We start from the raw sequence: 17,592 nt of genomic DNA on the forward strand, positions 1-17,592 counted from the left end.
AAATTCAACAGATGGTCTTCAGGTCTTCCTTCCTTCATTGGTCTCTGAGAAGCACTTGACTCCCTCCACCCTCCACTGCAAGAACTGTTTCCCCTCAGTCTCCCCAGTCAGTCATCCTCCTCTTCCACCTGGTCTCCAAATAGTCCCAGGGTTTACCCGCAGCTTGCTGCTCCCTCCTCTCCTCTGTGATTATGTTCCCTATGTCTCCTCCCCTTCCAGTTCTAAATGGCATCACAATCCACCCAGGAACCCAGCCATCTGAAAGGCCTCCTGGACTTCTGCTTCCTCCCCCTCCAGATATAATCAACCTCCCCAAAAGCCTTCCTATTTAATCATTTTCTTCCATCTTCATGGCCACAACCTTAGCCCATGCTGCCATCATTTCTTCCCTGGACAACTGCAACACTTCCTCACTGTTTCCCTGTTTCCACTCTTGCCCTCCTATTCTCTACACTGCAATGATGATAATCTTTTAAACATGCCAATTTACTGCCTTTATGTTATTTTCTGGAGAAGGGACACAATCTTGAACATGGCTAAAGAGAACTTGTATGATCTAGTGAACTTTCTCAGCTCCATGGAAGGCCACTCAACTCCAACTTCAATACTCCAGCCAAGATCATTTTCTTTGATGTCCCTTATGTTCTTGTCTCAGGGTCTCTGTTCTTCCTCCTACTCCCAATTATCTCTGTTCATTGTTCAGCTCTCTCCTGGAGGGGGCTGGGCTCTCCTGTGATGGGCTTCAAAGTACTATACTCTTTTCTCCTTCATGGCACCAATCAGAGTTGGTCATAACAGATTTCTTTGTTAAGCTGTGTGATTAATGTCTTTTTCTCCACTACCCTATAAACTTTGAGGGCAGTAATCATATTTGCTTCCTTTTTTTAAACCATGAATCTCTCTTGATTGGTATGTCATACGTTTCTCAGTGAATATTTGATGACTCTATCCTCTATCTTTTTCCTAAATTGCCCTTAGTGTGTGTCATGTAAAGAATTCTTTGCATTTCTTTTCACTCTCTTAAAAATACTACCTTAAGCTTCAGGCAAACAAGGGCTTTTAAAAGTAAGCATGGCTGATTTTTCTTCTTAAGTTTAATTCAAGTGAAGTGACACTTCGGGCAGAAAAATATGACTCTGAGTCCTAGCCAGGGTACTCTGTTTCACTATTAGATTGGATTGAAATTGGGGGAAGAAAAGAGAGAAAAGATGTCCTCTCTATCCATCAGAGGAAGTTATCTCCTGCTGATCATGACAAAAGAGATGTGGGAGGAAACACTTTTGAACCCTCACTGAACCCATCTTCTTCGTGGGGCTGGACCTTCACATCTGATCCCTTTTATTCCCTGTAAGACACTGTTGCTCCCCTGCCCAGCCCTTGGACTATGCATATGTCATATGCATAGTTTGCAAATAGTTTCTCCCATTCTGAGGATTGTCTGTGTACTCTGATGATTATTTCTATTGCTGTGCAGAAGCATGTTCATTTAATTAGGTCCCATTTATTTATTTTCATTTGCTTCCTGTCATTTTCCTGAGCCAGGAATGAAATTAAAAATTCCTTTCTTTAGATTTTAGCAGACAACAGGGATTTATTTATTTATTTAGAGACAGAGTTTCACTCTTGTTGCCCGGGCTGAAGTGCAATGGCACCGTCTTGGCTCACTGCAACCTCTGCCTCCTGGGTTCAAGCAATTCTCCTGTTTCAGTCTCCCGAGTAGCTGGGATTATAGGCACATGCCACCACACCCAGCTATTTTTGTATTTTCAGTAGAGATGGGGTTTCATCATATTGGTCAACCTGGTCTCGAACTCCTGACCTCAGCTGATCTGCCCACCTTGGCCTCCCAAAGTGCTGGGATTACAGGCATGAGCCATCGCACCCGACCGACAACAGTGTTTAAAAAGCTAGTTTACTATAAAATAATAAAATAAAAATGAAAGCAGTAAAACAGACACATTTACAGAGTATAGATTTCTTACCCTGTGATGACTAAAGTCAACCCATATTTTCCTGACTCTAGCTTCTGAACTTGGGTGCACCCCGACAGCCAATCCCCTTGCCAACTCCATTTTCTCTATCACCATTCACCCTTCTTCCCCAAGAAAGAAACTTACCTGTTTTCAGTTATATGGCTAGAGATCATTCCATGACTGAAATAACTTCTGAATGGCTAAAAAGAAGCCAACATTGTATATATTAAGACCACAATTTGGTAAAACAGTCATAAAACCCCTCACATATGTATGTACACACATGCTTCAGGAGAGTGCATAGTGTGTGAGTGTGTGTGTGGGTGTGTGTGTTTGTGTGTGTGCATGTGTGACAGAGAGAGAAAGCTACAGAAAGAGAGAGATGTTTGTTTGTAGATTACTATAAGAACATGGAAAGATGTGTATGGTGAATAGCAATATGAATTTTAGGAGTAAGTGGCAAACAAAGTAATACCAAAAAAGAAAAAAAGGCAAAAACCTGCAAAAAGGAAAATAAAGAAAAAAATCCTTTTATTTTACAATGTTTAACTACTGAAAGAAAATTGGACCAATCACCATCTATGGTCCAAGTTGCTAATCATGTGGAGATTTAAAAAAAAAACTTTTCTACATTTCCAATAAATTAATATATACTATTGTGCTAATTTAAAATCAGTAATGAGGAGGAATCCAAGGAATTTCGAAGTATACTGATGGAAGTTTCCTGGGAAATCAATGAAGTAAGTCTCAGCTTTTGGATGCATAGTGTCAGGCTAAACACTAATCAAAACTTAACACGCATGATCTCATGTCCAAAGGATCCAAAAATTCAAATAGTAATTTTAATCCCACTAAATAATATTTACTGGGTTTTTTTTTCTGATTAATGTATGTTCATTGTAGAAGACAATAAAAACCACCTATAATGTCTAAAAACTATTAACATTTTGGTAAATTTTCTTCAAATCTTTTCTCTATGGTACACCATAGACAATATATGATTGCACTAAACTTTATTAAATAGTCTTCTGTTCATGGAAATTTATATTATTATTAATTCTTCAATATAATGGAAAAAAATACACACACATACACACACACACACACACACAAAAACACCTCTCATGTAATGAACTTAATAAATTTCATCTGCAGCTCTGATGATTTCCTTAAGGCAGATCTGGAAATGAAATCACAGAACAAAAAGGCAGAACCATGTTGCCAAATTGTTTTTTAAGAAAGTTCTATCCATGTGCATGTCTACCTACAATATGAGTGTGCCTGTCTCATGATCTCCTCATAAGCACTGCCTATGAAATGGTTTCAATATATTTGCCAAGTTGACAAATGAAAAATCGGACCTCACTGTTTGTTGTCTCCTTTATACCCCTTGGCTTTGTAATGAAGTAGAGTATTTTAGACATGTTCAATGGCCATTTGGATTTCCCTTCATTAGTTAATAGTTTATTTACATTCTCTGATATTTATCAATTGGAGTATTTTATTTATTTATTTATTTATTGAGGTGGAGTTTTGCTCTTGTTGCCCAGGCTGGAGCGCAATGGCATGATTTCAGCTCACTGCAACCTTCGCCTCCCAGGTTCAAGCAATTCTCCTGCCTTAGCCTCCCAAGTAGCTGGGATTACAGGCGTGCATCACCACACCTGGCTAATTTTGTATTTTTAGTAGAGACGGGGTTTCACTGTGTTGGTCAGGCTGGTCTTGAACTCCTGACCTCAAGTGATCCACTCGTCTTGGCCTCCAAAATGCTGGGATTACAGTCGTGAGCCACCGCACCTGGCTCAATTGGAGTTCTAATGTTTGTCTTACTGATTTGTAAAAACTATAGATTAACATAATACTTAAAATTTATTGTGGGCTTACCATGTGACTGTGATAGGCACTTATCATCTCAAGCAACCCTAATAACAACCTATGAGCTTCATTCTATCATTATTTCCCCTCTAGAGATAAGTTGACAAAGATACAAAAGTTAATTTACTTGTCCAAGGTCACAGAGCTAGTGAACTGTATAGCTGGGATTCTAACTTGGTAATCATTTGAGGGAAAAAATAAAAGTAGATCCGTATCTCACAACATATTCCCATGAATTACATTTGGATTAGGGATCTAAATGTAAAAATTCAAGCCATACAAGCGCTAGAGGGTGACTTTCAATTACAGCCTTTCCCTATATAATGACTCAAAATTCAGAGGCAATAAAAGAAAAGGCAGATGAATTTACATAAAAAGAAAAATGTTTGCATGGCAAAAAAAAAAAATTTATAAACAAACCAACTGATAAATATGGAAAAAGTATCTGGAGTATATACTAGAGACAAAATGCTAACAGCCCAAATATATAACAAACTTTTAAAAACGAGAGGACATGGGAGGTGGAGGTTGCAGTGAGCCGAGATCGCATCACTGCACTCCAGCCTGGCGACAGAGCGACACTCCAACTCAAAAAAAAAAAAAACAAAAACCAGGAGACAAAAAACCCTCTTAAAACCTATGCTCTATAGTTCAGTTAATAATACTGTACTAATATTAAAATGGAAAAACAACACGTAAACAACATATAAAATGGCCATCAAATATATGAGGGAATGTTCAACTTAACTAATAGAGAAATGTAAATTGAAACAATACTGATACACTATTTTTCATCTGTGAGACTGAACATTTTTAAAGTATGACAATACATTCTATTGGTGAAGTTGTGCAGCAACAGGCGTTCATACAGTGCTGGTGGGAACGCAAACTGGTAAAATCCTTCTGAAGGGAAATTTGGCAATAACTAACAACATGACATACGCACTTACCTTTTGACCCAGCAATCCCATCACTAGGTATATATACCTCCAACAACGGGAACATACATAAGCGCTGCGTTATTTACTATGGCTCTGTTTGTAATGGCAAAATATTAGAAACAACCTCAGTATGTGCACACACAAGAGAGGCTGAATAAATTAAGACAAATCCACAAAATGGAGTACTATGAATTCTAACAAAGAATGAGGAAGATCTCAATGAACTGACTTGAATATGTTTACATCGTTAAGAAAACAAAGAAAAAAAAAAAGGACTGGGAGAGAGTTCCAGGACGTACTGTTAAGTGGAAATGACTATATGCTACTCTTCAATGTTAGAAAGGTAACAATATGAGAAAATGCACACGTATTTGCTCATTTGTGCAAATGAAATAGAAAAGATAAATGAGAAACTCAAGAGGTTTGTTACCTACTGTCAATGGAGTGGGGAAAATGGGTGGAAAGAAGAAGGCAATAAGAAAAAAGTAACAGGAAACGACAGTGACACTTGAGTATACCTTTTGGAATCTCTTTCACTTGTAGAATCATAGTAATAGAAAAAGGAAAAAGAACCCCGAAAACTGAAAAGGATATCAGTGAGATGTGGAACAACTTCAAGTGGTCTAATGTAGAAGCAAATGGAGTCCCTCAAGAAAAGAAGAGAGGTATGGAACACAAAAAACGTTTGAAGAATGAAGAGCGAACACTTTCCAAACTTAAAGAAAACTATAAATCTACAGACCTAAGAAGCTCAACAAAATCCAAGCACAAGAAACATGAAGAAAACTACAGCGAGACACACCATAATTAAACTACTCAAAATCAGTAATAAAGAGAAAATCTTAAAAGTTGCCAGAGGGAAAAAAAAAAGGCCTGCTATATTCAGAAATTAGGATAAAAGACTACAGTACGTACAAAGATTAGGATGAAGGACTTCTCAACAGAAATAATGCAAGCAAGAAGACACTGAAGCAAGATCTTTCGAGTATTAAAAGGTAAAAACTGTCAATCTAGAATTTAGACATGGCAAAAATATATTTTAAAAATGAAGGCGAAATAAAGATTTGTTTTCCAGACATTCAAAAGCTGAAAGAATTAACCATCAGAAGATTAATACCACAAAAATTAAAGACCTTCCTTCAATGAAAAGGATGACAAGGAGAAGTCTGGGTCTACACAAAGTAATGAAGAGCACCAGAGAGAGCAACAACATGGGCAAATATACTACATTTGACCTTAGCCAAAAGGCCCAGAAGCAACACACGGGCAAATACGTAAGACCTTTTTCCCCATTATTTAAATCCTTAAAAAGGTAATTGTTTAAAGAAAAATAAGAGCATTGTATTGTGGGGTTTATAAAATATGTAAAGGTAGCCGGGTGCAATGGCTCACGCCTGTAATCCCAGCACTCTGGGAGGCCGAGGTGGGTCATCACTTGAGATCAGGAGTTCGAGACCAGCCTGGCCAACAAAGTGAAACCCCATCTCTACTAAAAATACAAAAATTAGCTGTACATGGTGGTGTGTGCCAGTAATCCCAGCTACTTGGGAGGCTGAGGAAGGAGAATTGCTTGAATCCTGAAGGAAGAGGTTGCAGTGAGCTGAGATCATGCCACTGCACTCCAGCCTGGGCGACAGAGCGAGACTCCATCTCAAAAAAAAAAGAAAAAAGAAAAAAAAAAAAAAGTAAAGGTAAAATGCGTAACAACAAAGATCCATTCCAGCTCCAAACCATCAGCAGGAGGGTTTGCTCTGAGCCACAGGGGAGCACAGGAGAGTTGAGGGCTGCAGCGAGTACCCAAGAAGGCTACAATGCAAGCTTAGAAGGGTTCCTTAGATCCTTCCTGGTGATTAGTTTTTGAGGCTGTCCTGTGTCTTGGTTGTCAATCTAGATACTTCAGGTTTACTCACAAGCCTGGTAACTGCTGACTAGCATCATCTGCTTGGAAAGACATCTTGGCATTCAATATCTGGAGGTTAAACTGACAAAGGTGTGCTACTCCCATGTGGAGAATTATTCCTATGTCTATTAAACAGTGCCCAGAATTCCTGGCACCACCACACTGCAAAGCAAAAATACTTCTAATGGAGAAGCCGGCACACAAAATAAGAGCTTTTTATAAAGGGTTGGCATGGAGGGGAACTTCTTTATGGTATACAACACAGCTTAAAGAAATGATAAATTAAAATTGATAGTGCTGTATTTTGAAAAAAATTAAATAAAAAATTAAAACAATAAATAAATTAACCATTTTCTTCTTCTTCTTTGACCCTTCCCTTACATACCTCACCCGCCTGAGATTCTGAAAGTTCTAGCAGGAAAGGAATTTCTGTGTCAAAATTAGCGAAGAAGCTAGTCCACTGATGTTCAAAAGCCACCAAATCCTGGGGAAAAAAGGAAAAAGTTAATGTGTTTAGTCACATAAAGGAGGTATTTTAGAAAGCGCAAATTATGAAACTGTAACTGATCTCAAAACACCAGACCATTTATATATGTTATTTTAAAAGGTAGTAGCAAACTACTAGTACATGCTACTTATATGGACGAATCTCAAAAACATTATGCCAAGTGAAAGAGCTAGATATAAAAAAAACTACCTGATATGTGGTCCATTCATGTGAAATATTCAGAAAAAGCAAACCTGTAGAGGCAAAAAGTAGACTAGTAGTTGCCTAGGCTTGGGACGGAGACTGACTGCAAGTGGGCACAAGGGAACTTTCTGGGCTGATGAAAACGTTCTCTATAAATTTACTAAAAATAATTGAGTTGTACACTTAAAATGGATGAATATGATAGTACATAAATTATACTCCAAATAAAGCCGTTTAAAAGGACAGCTAGGAGCAGGGGTTCACGTCTGTAACCCCAGAACTTTGGGAGGCTAAGGTGGGAGAATCATGTGAGCCCCAGGAGTTCCAGACCAGCTTGGGCAACAAGATGAGACCTCGTCTCTACAAAAAAAAAAAAAAAAAAAAAAAAAAAAAAAAACCATGAAAAAAAATGAGCTGAGCTTGATGGTGCGCACCTGTTGTCCCAGCTACTTAGGAGGCTGAGGTGGGGGAATCGCTTGAGTTCAAGAGGACCAAGTTGGAGTGAAGCAGGATTGTGCTGCTACACTCCAGCCTGGGTGACAGAACAAGATTCTGTCCGAACAAATGAATGAATGAAAGGACAGTAATGATCCTTAAACATCTTACTTTAGCAACCCTATTGGGAGGAATTTATTTACAGGGCACCTAAAGGATGGTACCATGTCCAGTGCCAAAAGGGTCACATCTGAGCAGCTTTGTTGAAGGACTGATTGACTTTAAAGGGCAGGGTGGCACAGAGCCCTCTCCTTTCTTCTGCCCTCTTTCTAGTAACCACATGAGTACTGAGAAACTCTAAACCCTTCTTTGTTGACTCTCCTCTACATGCGGCCTCCATTCCCCACCCCAGCTGCTTTTTAGCATCCTCTCTGAACTCCTTCTTATTCTTAAGCACTACAAATTGCTTTTTGCTATTGGCTTTTCTTGAAGGCATCATCAATTAACAACAACAACAAAAAAACCCACCAGTTAGGACTTGCTTATGATACTCCTCAAGTATTATCCTTGTCCTTATTTTGAAGTTGCTAATAATTTATACTCAAATTGGACAGTCATCTTCACTGTCAATTTTGCACCATGGAAGGGTATATATGTTAGGCACCCAGTCTAGTGCCTTGCTCATAGCAGGCATTCTATTTGCTGCACCAAAACTCACTGGCCAGATCTATGCCCTCCTCCTCTCAAGCATATACAAGTACTTAGACCTCTGTGCTAGCCATGTACTGACTCTACTTCTGGCCCTAGACATAAAGCACAAGGCAACACTGCTGGGAAGACAATGTAAACATTCTCTACTTGCTGTCCAGACTACCTATCCATATCTATATCTATACAGATGTGTGTGTATCTATGTATACATATGTACACATGCATATTATATATGATACTTACCACATACATACACACACACACAAAATTCTGGCCAGGTATGGTGGCTCATGCCTGCAATCCCAGCACTTTGGGAGGCTGAGGGGATCACTTGAGCCCAGTAGTTTGAGATCAGCCTGGGCAACATAGTGACACCCCATCTCTACCCACCAAAAAAATTCTTTTTAGTCATCATGTAGGTGACAGTGCTGACAGTGTTTTCTGAGTATGTTTTATATATAATGTAGGATAAAACAAAAAAAATCTGTGCATATACAGGTATCTATATATACAGACAAACACATATTAGGAGGAGGGAGACAGAGAGAGAAAGAGATAGAAAATACTTCCTAGCTCTATCTACTGAAGAGATCTAGAAACAATGGCCAAACCAGCAGCAATGAGTACTTCTAGCACTCAGACTGGGGTGCTGAAATACCACTTCTCATTCAAAGAAACCAGAACATTTTAGAGAATTGACTGAGTGTGGGTCTCAGACAGGAAATGTACAAGACAAGGCTGGGATATCTTAACATAGCAGCTGGCAAGGAAGTTATCAAAGACTATTAGCATTCTGTTAAAATAAGATTCTGTTAAATTGTGAACCAACTTGAAGGGAGTTCATTATCCAAAGACAGAAAAATTTGAGCATCACTGAAGATGGCAATTGCAATGGATATAAACACATCAAATATGTTTAAATCTGAGTTCAAAATATATACAATATACATATATACAATATATTTATGTATATATACACAATTGGAATAACATCATTGTGCAACGGTGAATTGAGGATCTAATTAATGAACCAAGAATCTAGGGATTACACATCAACTGCCGTTCACAAAACAAAAAGAGAACCAATTAGACATTATGTGCTTCTTGATAAAGAATATAACACCCTGTAGGAAGTAGTCGTTTCTCCAAAAATCAACCCTGAAACTGATTCAACCTCTAGATGCAATTACCAATGATCAGGAAATACAGGAGACAGGGGAAAATGTTAAACTACATCACGGGAATACAATTAAGAAAATTTCAAGGCCGGGCGCGGTGGCTCAAGCCTGTAATCCCAGCACTTTGGGAGGCCGAGACGGGCGGATCACGAGGTCAGAAGATCGAGACCATCCTGGCTAACACAGTGAAACCCCGTCTCTACTAAAAATACAAAAAACTAGCCGGGCGAGGTGGCGGGCGCCTGTAGTCCCAGCTACTCAGGAGGCTGAGGCAGGAGAATGGCGCGAACCCGGGAGGCGGAGCTTGCAGTGAGCTGAGATCCGGCCACTGCACTCCAGCCTGGGCGACAGAGCGAGACTCTGTCTCAAAAAAATAAAATAAAAAATAAAAAAAAAATAAAGAAAATTTCAACTGGGGCAGGCGCAGTGGTTCATGCCTGTAATCCCAGCACTTTGGGAGGCTAAGGCAGGCAGATCTCTTTAGATCAGGAGTTCAAGACCAGCCTGGCCAACATGGAGAAACCCCATCTCTATTACAAATACAAAAATTAGCCAGGCATGGTGGCACACGCCTGTAATCCCAGCTACTGGAGAGGCTGAGGCAGGAGAATTGTTTGAACCTGGGAGGCGGAGGTTGGAGTGAGCCAAGATCATGCCACTGCACTCCAGCCTAGACAACAAGAGTGAGACTCCATCTCAAAAAAAAAAAAAAAAATTTCAACTGATGGCAACTATAAGACAAATGATCTAGTTTCTTCAACAGACAGCTAGGGGGCAGGGGAACAAAGAGATAGAGAAAACCTATAGATTAAAAGAAACCTAAAACACACACATGCATACAGGGCAGGCAAACAAAACTAAACTACGTTTATAAAATACATTTGGATGATAAAACTGCAAAGAAAAGTAAGGAAATGACTACCATAGAATTTATGATAGTGTTATTCTTGCGGGAAGAGGAAGGAGATAATGGAGGTTCTGTTGCTTTGCTTTATACTAAGTTATTAGATTGTACATCAGTTTTATGCTATTTTCTGAGTCTGTGTTATTTTATTTATTTATTTATTGAGACAAAGTCTTGCTCTGTCACCCAGGCTGGAGTTCAGTGGCGTGATCTCAGCTAAATTTTTTGTATTTTTAGTAGATATGGGGTTTCACCATGTCGGCCAGGCTGGTCTCGAACTCCTGACCTCGAGTGATCTGCCCGCCTTGGTCTCCCAAAGTGCTGGGATTACAGGCGTGAGCCACTATGCCCGGCCATCTATGTTATTTTAATAATGAAAAGTCTTTAAAAGCAAATGCCTAAGTATTATTTGTTCATTACAGAAAACAGAATAAGAATCACTGTAAACACTTTGGGAAATGTTCTCTCAACTTATTTTTACATAGTATTTTATAAAAACAAATGTGCATGTACTTGTAACTGGTAATCTGTAGGGTCCTGGGTTAGAATGCCTTGCCATCCCACCTCTGTGGCTTGGCCTGATAAACCAATCCTTTTGGGTCTGGGTTTCAGCCTCACTGCTATCAGGTCCAGTCAGTGCCCTGTATCCTGGGCCCAGGGCAATCTTTCCACTTTGGCACTGGATTATCCCTTTCTAGACTCTGGAGATAAATACACTTCCAGCGCTTCCAACTAACACTTTAACTGCAGACCTTCAACGTCTGTCTGACCTCTCTGGTCCCAGATCTACTCTCCTTCTCAAGTTGGCTGTCATTCACATTCCGACAGTTAAAGAAAATTTCAACTCAGAAAAACCTGTGCTTGAATCTCTGCCTCTTACTGGCTGTGTGACCTTGGGCAAGGAACTTAACCTGAGCTTCAAATACCTTATATAACTGTGATGACTACTATCTACCTTGCAGAGATATTACAGGAATTAAGTAAAATAACCTGTATCAAGTGCTTATTATCAGATCTTGCACACTAGATATCTTCAGTACTGCCTCTACTGCAGGTCAGCCCAAGGCTGGCTGTGAGAAAGATGGTAACTGCAATGTATATAAACACATGAAATATGTTTAAATCTATGAGTTCAAAATATTTTATATATATACATATATATTAATTGCATGTATGTTATATATAACATATGTATATACAGAAGTATATACATGTTATACATAACACACATAGATATATATAACATATATATAACATGTATATACATGTAAATAAATATATACAACTGAGCCTTCCCCTCAACATCCTGACACTTGTCTGCTCTCTCTCAGATACTCATAATGCACATCACTGGCCTCAGGGAAGCTGTGCCCAAAGCCACCCATCTCACAGTGCATCTTTGCCTTCCTTACTTGGCTCTGTCCAACCTCTTCAACTTTACCAGAATGCTTCACTTTGTGAGACTTAAAAAAAACAAAAAGGGACCGGGTGCGGTGGCTCATCCACTCTGGGAGTGGGCGGATCACCTAAGCCCAGGAGTTTGAGACCAGCCCAGGCAACATAGCGAGGCCGTGTCTCTACAAAAAAACACAAAAATTAGCCAGGTGTGGTGGCAAGTGCTTGTAGTCCCAGCCTCTCGGGAAGCTGAGGTGGGAGAATCACTTGAGACTGGGAGGATGAGGTTGCAGTGAGCCAAGATAGCACTACTGCACATCAGCCTGGGCAATACAGTGAGACCCTGTCCCCTAACCCCTAGCAAAAAAAAAAAAGGCTATTAATACAGAATACACTGTGTTTCAATTCTATTAGAAACAGACTCAGGAGGTATATTTCCACTTAAATGGCCTACCTGGTGACACCCATTTTGGTTTGGGTCTATGACAGGAAGCAGTCAAACAGTTAAGCAATATCAATTCTCTGCTAACTTGTAGGTGAAAAACACTGTGTGCTTTAGGAGTTACAGAGAAGAAGATAGGCACTTTGTTCCCCAAAAAATCACCCCTGAGGGAGGTGGATATGTCAGTACTAATTATAGAATAAGGTAGAATGAATCATTAAGTACTGCCTTTAGCTCCATGCACATTCTATTTTTCCAGTGCAAGATGCAATGACTCATACTAAAAATCACCAGCATTCTATATGAAATGTTGTTTTATGTATATTGTCCTTTTAAATTTTCCTGACATCTTTGTTACTTCTCTATGCCCACTTTAGAGAAGAGACTGAGGCACCAAGCAATAAAGTGACTTGCCTGAGGATTCAATACTAACAAGCAGCAAAAGCGGAAAAATATCTAGACAAGATACCTAGAACCTGTGTGCTTTCCAGTAGGCACACTATTCTCCCAACTTTCCCCAACATAAACACTGAATTTGTGGAAATGGATACTGTTGTAAGTAAGTGGAACTGGTGAGGTGGATGCAAAGTTTATCATTCAGATTCTTCAAGGCCAAATCCAGAAGAAAGAAGCAACAGAAGGCAGGAACCATGCCACTGTGCCTTGGCCCTTAGCCAGAGGACAAGGATACTGAACTTCAAACAGAACTCTTGGCTCTAGGCTGGCATCCAGCAGAAGCAGCTCTTGGGTGGCTCCAAGTCCATATTCATTGTACCCTCCCCAAGTTACGCAAGGACTAGCTTAAATACCAGTGAGGGCAAAGCAGCCACATTAGAGCACCTTCTCTCAAAATTCAGCAAAGGACAATTCTGGGGCTTTCAGACAGCCTCCTTCCCTCTCTGTCTAGAAAGTTCTACCACCTTCTCCCTTTTCTGGAAAATCTCTGATTACCACACATGACTCCTCTGAGAAACAATCCTGAGCACTTCCAGGCAGAGTTATCACCTTACTTTATTATTTCCAAATACAGTTAAATCTGGCTCTCAGCCTCTACTTTTTGGGATGGAAGTCCACTATCACATATCAAAAGGGCTTCCTTCTCCTTCTTCCAATCACCTAAGAATATCAAGCTCATAGGAAATCAGAAAACTAGGAAAGAGCCTGCTCTACAGCCCATGGTGATCACCACTGCTGCTACTTCAGTTGCATGATGTCACTGCTGTTCCAGGTGCAATTAAAGATGCTCTCCTGAGTGGACCCTATCCACTGACTCTAGGGACACCAGCAATGTTCTTAAAACTACAGTGCTGGCCGGGCGCGGTGGCTCAAGCCTGTAATCCCAGCACTTTGGGAGGCCGAGATGGGCGGATCACAAGGTCAGGAGATCGAGACCATCCTGGCTAACACGGTGAAACCCCTTCTCTACTAAAAAATACAAAAAAAAAACTAGCCGGGCGAGGTGGCGGGCACCTGTAGTCCCAGCTACTCGGGAGGCTGAGGCAGGAGAATGGCGTGAACCCAGGAGGCAGAGCTTGCAGTGAGCTGAGATCCGGCCACTGCACTCCAGCCTGGGCGACAGAGCGAGACTCCGTCTCAAAACAACAACAACAACAACAACAACAAAAAACAAAAAAAAAAACTACAGTGCTATTCTGGCCTCTATGTGTGACCTGCAGTCTCCTCATTGAGGAGACTGCATGCAGATACTACTAAATTACCTGTCTCTCTTCTTTATCTGTGGTTAAATTGGTCTTCCTAATTCTTATATTCTCTGTATATTTGTGCATTTTCACTTTTTTTCATAATTAGGTTAGCCAGGGGATGATGATGTTTTTTTAAAAATCAAAAATTTCAGATGTTATTTTTCTTTTACATTCTTCTTTAATTAGAAATGTTTAAACAGAAGCTGGGTTCTGTGGCTAATGCCTAGAATCCCAGCACTTTAGGAGGCCGAGGCAGGCAGATCACCTAAAGTCAGGAGTTTGAGACGAGCCTGGTCAACATGGTGAAACCCCGTCTCTATTAATACAAAAATTAGCCAGGCATGGTGACGCACACCGGTAGCCCCAGCTACTCAGGAGGCTGAGGTATGAGATCACTTGAACCCGGGAGGTGGAGGCTGCAGTGGTGCAGTGGCTACACCACTGTATTCCAGCCTGGGTGACAGTGAGACTCTGTTTCAAAAAAAAAAAAAGAAATTTTAAAATAGAACAGATGTTCAGTTTTATCAAATGCCTTTTTTAGTATCTATGGAGTCATTATAAAAGGCTCCAAGAGGAAAAATTCGTATAGCAATTACACTAATAGATTTCCAGATATTTAACTAAATATAGAACCCTTAAAAAACCCTACTTCATAGAATTTTATTTTAATATGATACTAGGTTCTGTTTGCTAATATTTAACTTAAAATACTGGTATCAATATTCATAATAGTGGTCTGTAGTCTTCATTTTCTTCAGTTTCTTTTTATGAGTTTTGATAACAGCTAATTTCTTTTTTTTTTTTCAGATCCAGTACTGTCTGAATTTTTTTTTTAGCTAATTTCGTTAAAAGTTTGCAAGATGTTCTTTTTCAGTGCTGTCCGGTCTGATTTAGTTCATCACTACATTAAAATGTTTTAACGGTAGGATCTGAACTTTTATTTATTTTTTTAGACAGAGTCTCGCTCTGTTGCCCAGGCTGGAGGCACGATCTCAGCTCACTGCAACCTCCATCTCTCGAGTTTGAGTGATTCTCCTGCCTCAGCCTCCCAAGTAGCTGGGATTACAGGCATGTGCCACCACACCCAGCTAATTTTTGTATTTTCAGTAGAGAAGAGGTTTCACCATGTTGGCCAGGCTGGTCTCGAACTCCTGACCTCAGGTGATCCACTTGCCTCGGCCTCCCAAAGTGCTGTGATTACAGGCGTGAGCCACTAACCCTGCCTGAATTCAGAACCCAGTTCAGAACCTGGCTGGATCTGAACTTTTAAATAGCTCTCAAACTATATTTGAAGGTTTTAGGAGAATTCACTCATGAAATGTGTTCCTGGTAATTTCTCTGCCTTTTTAAAATCAGTTATTTTAGATTTTCTATCTATCCTGGGGCCTATTTTAATTAACCTTTAACCAAATGTATTTGCATTGAAGTGACGCAATTACTTTCTTATGACTCTTAACTTCCTTGTTCTATCACTGCCCTCTTTTTTCTTCTTTTGAAATTTCTGCTTTCTCCCTTTTTTTCTTGTTAGATGAGTTTATTAGTCAGGTTATTGCTTACAGGTCTGCAGGCTGGCTATGGCTCAGCTGGGCTGTTACAGTCTGTTCTATGTATGTCATTTCAGGACCGACACATAAAGCAGCAACTACCTGGGAAAAGTTCTCATGGCAAGAGTGTAAGAGGGCAAGAAAAATTACACAAGAACACCGAAGGCCTCTGGTCAGATATGTCATGTTATGACCAATCACCTTCCATATGACCAGGGCCAACAGTGTAAAGGAAAGAATACTCACTGTCAACTACAACAAGGGCATGAAGGGGAAAAAAAGTTATAAAAAAATATATAACCTACCACAATTAAGCTAACGGTTTCTCTATTTCATTATTCTCAGGTTCAAAGTACCAGTGCTGGCATTATGTATGAGTTCTACCACTTTCCTATGTTCTATTTCATTATTTTCTGCTCTCCATGCAGTGAATTCTTTCCTTACTCTTCTCCCCTTCTTCACTTGGCTACTTATTTTCAATTAAAAATTTCTTATAAGCACTCCGTTAGCTGTTTCTCAAATACTCTGATATATAGTGTTTTCATTATTTAAATTATTACTGAGGCCGGGCGTGGTGGCTCAGGCCTGTAATCCCAGCACTTTGGGAGGCCAAGGTGGGCAGATCACTCGAGGTCAGGAATTCAAGACCAGCCTGGCCAACATGGCAAAACCCCGTCTCCAATAAAAATACAAAATTAGTCCGGTGTGGTGGCATGTGCCTGTAATCCCAGCTACTCAGGAGGCTGAGGCAGGAGAATCGCTTGAACCTGTAGGGTGGAGGGTGCAGTGAGCCAAGATCACACCACTACACTCCAGCCTGGGTAACAGAGTGAGACTCTGTCTCAAAAACAAAACAAAACAAAAAATTATTACTGAGTGCTAGTGTTTACCTTGTAACTAATGTAAAAACCTTAATGCTCGGGCTGGGCGCGGTGTTTAACGCCTATATCCCAGCACTTTGAGAGGCCGAGGCGGGCGGATTATGAGGTCAGGAGATCGAGACCATCCTGGACAACACGGTGAAACTCGGTCTCTACTAAAAATACAAAAAAAAAAAATAGCTGGGCGTGGTGGCAGGCGCCTGTAGTCCCAGCTACTCGAGAGGCAGAGGCAGGAGAATGGCAGGAACCCGGGAGGCGGAGTTTGCAGTGAGCCAAGATTGTGCCACTGCAATCCAGCCTGGGTGACAGAGCGAGACTCCGTCTCAAAAAAAAAAAAAAGAAAGAAAAACCTTAATGCTCAATTTCCTTAATCTCTGACCATGTTCAATAATAAAATTAGTGTACTTCTTTTTCCTACTCCCTCCTTCCTCACCCATCCACCTTTATCTTTTACTGTTCATTTCACTTTGTGCTGTTATTTATATCTTTATTACTTAGTTTTTCAGGTTTTTTTTTTTTTAAAGATGGAATCTCGCTGTTGTTGCCTGGGCTGGAGTGCAATGGCACAATCTTGGCTCACTGCAACCTCTGCCACCCAGGTTCCAGCAATTCAAGACCACCCTGGGCAACACAGCAATACCTGATCTCTAGAGAAAAATAAAAAATTAGCCAGGTGTGGTGATGCACGTCTGTAGTCCCAGCTCCTCAGGAGGCTGAGGTGCAAGAATCACTTGAGCTCAGGAGTGCAAGGCTGTAGTGAGCTATGATCATTGCTGCACTCCAACTTGGGCAACACAGCAAGACCCTGTCTCTAAATATATATATATATATATATATATATATACACACACACACACACACACATATTTTAAATAAATACAATAAAATGTGGGTGTTATGTTTTTGTTGAGGATTTTATTATAGGTGTTTTGCTTCATTTTTTTTCTGCTATGGAGAAACTCAAGGCCACCCTGCATTTTTCTAGTTTATCTGTAACTGGATGCCAAAGGATTTTACTG

General features: G+C 40.2%; 1 protein-coding gene across 6 annotated transcripts in view; it reads right to left on the reverse strand.

Moving 5' to 3' along the window:
* Positions 1–17,592, reverse strand: part of DNAAF9 (dynein axonemal assembly factor 9) — a 164,623-nt gene that overhangs the window by 101,206 nt on the left and 45,825 nt on the right. For 5 of the 6 annotated variants that reach the window (XM_050745657.1, XM_050745655.1, XM_050745654.1 and 2 more), the window contains 2 exons: positions 7,075–7,173; positions 2,118–2,173 (listed from right to left, as the gene is read on the reverse strand). In XM_050745657.1, coding sequence (XP_050601614.1) covers positions 2,118–2,173; positions 7,075–7,173 — 155 coding nt within the window. Of the gene's footprint in view, positions 1–2,117; positions 2,174–7,074; positions 7,174–7,386; positions 7,431–17,592 lie in introns of all 6 variants that reach the window. The other variant, XM_050745658.1, reaches the window with a different exon arrangement.

The sequence above is a fragment of the Macaca thibetana genome, chromosome 10 (genome assembly GCF_024542745.1).
Source record: "Macaca thibetana thibetana isolate TM-01 chromosome 10, ASM2454274v1, whole genome shotgun sequence".
Taxonomy (NCBI): Eukaryota; Metazoa; Chordata; class Mammalia; order Primates; family Cercopithecidae; genus Macaca; species Macaca thibetana.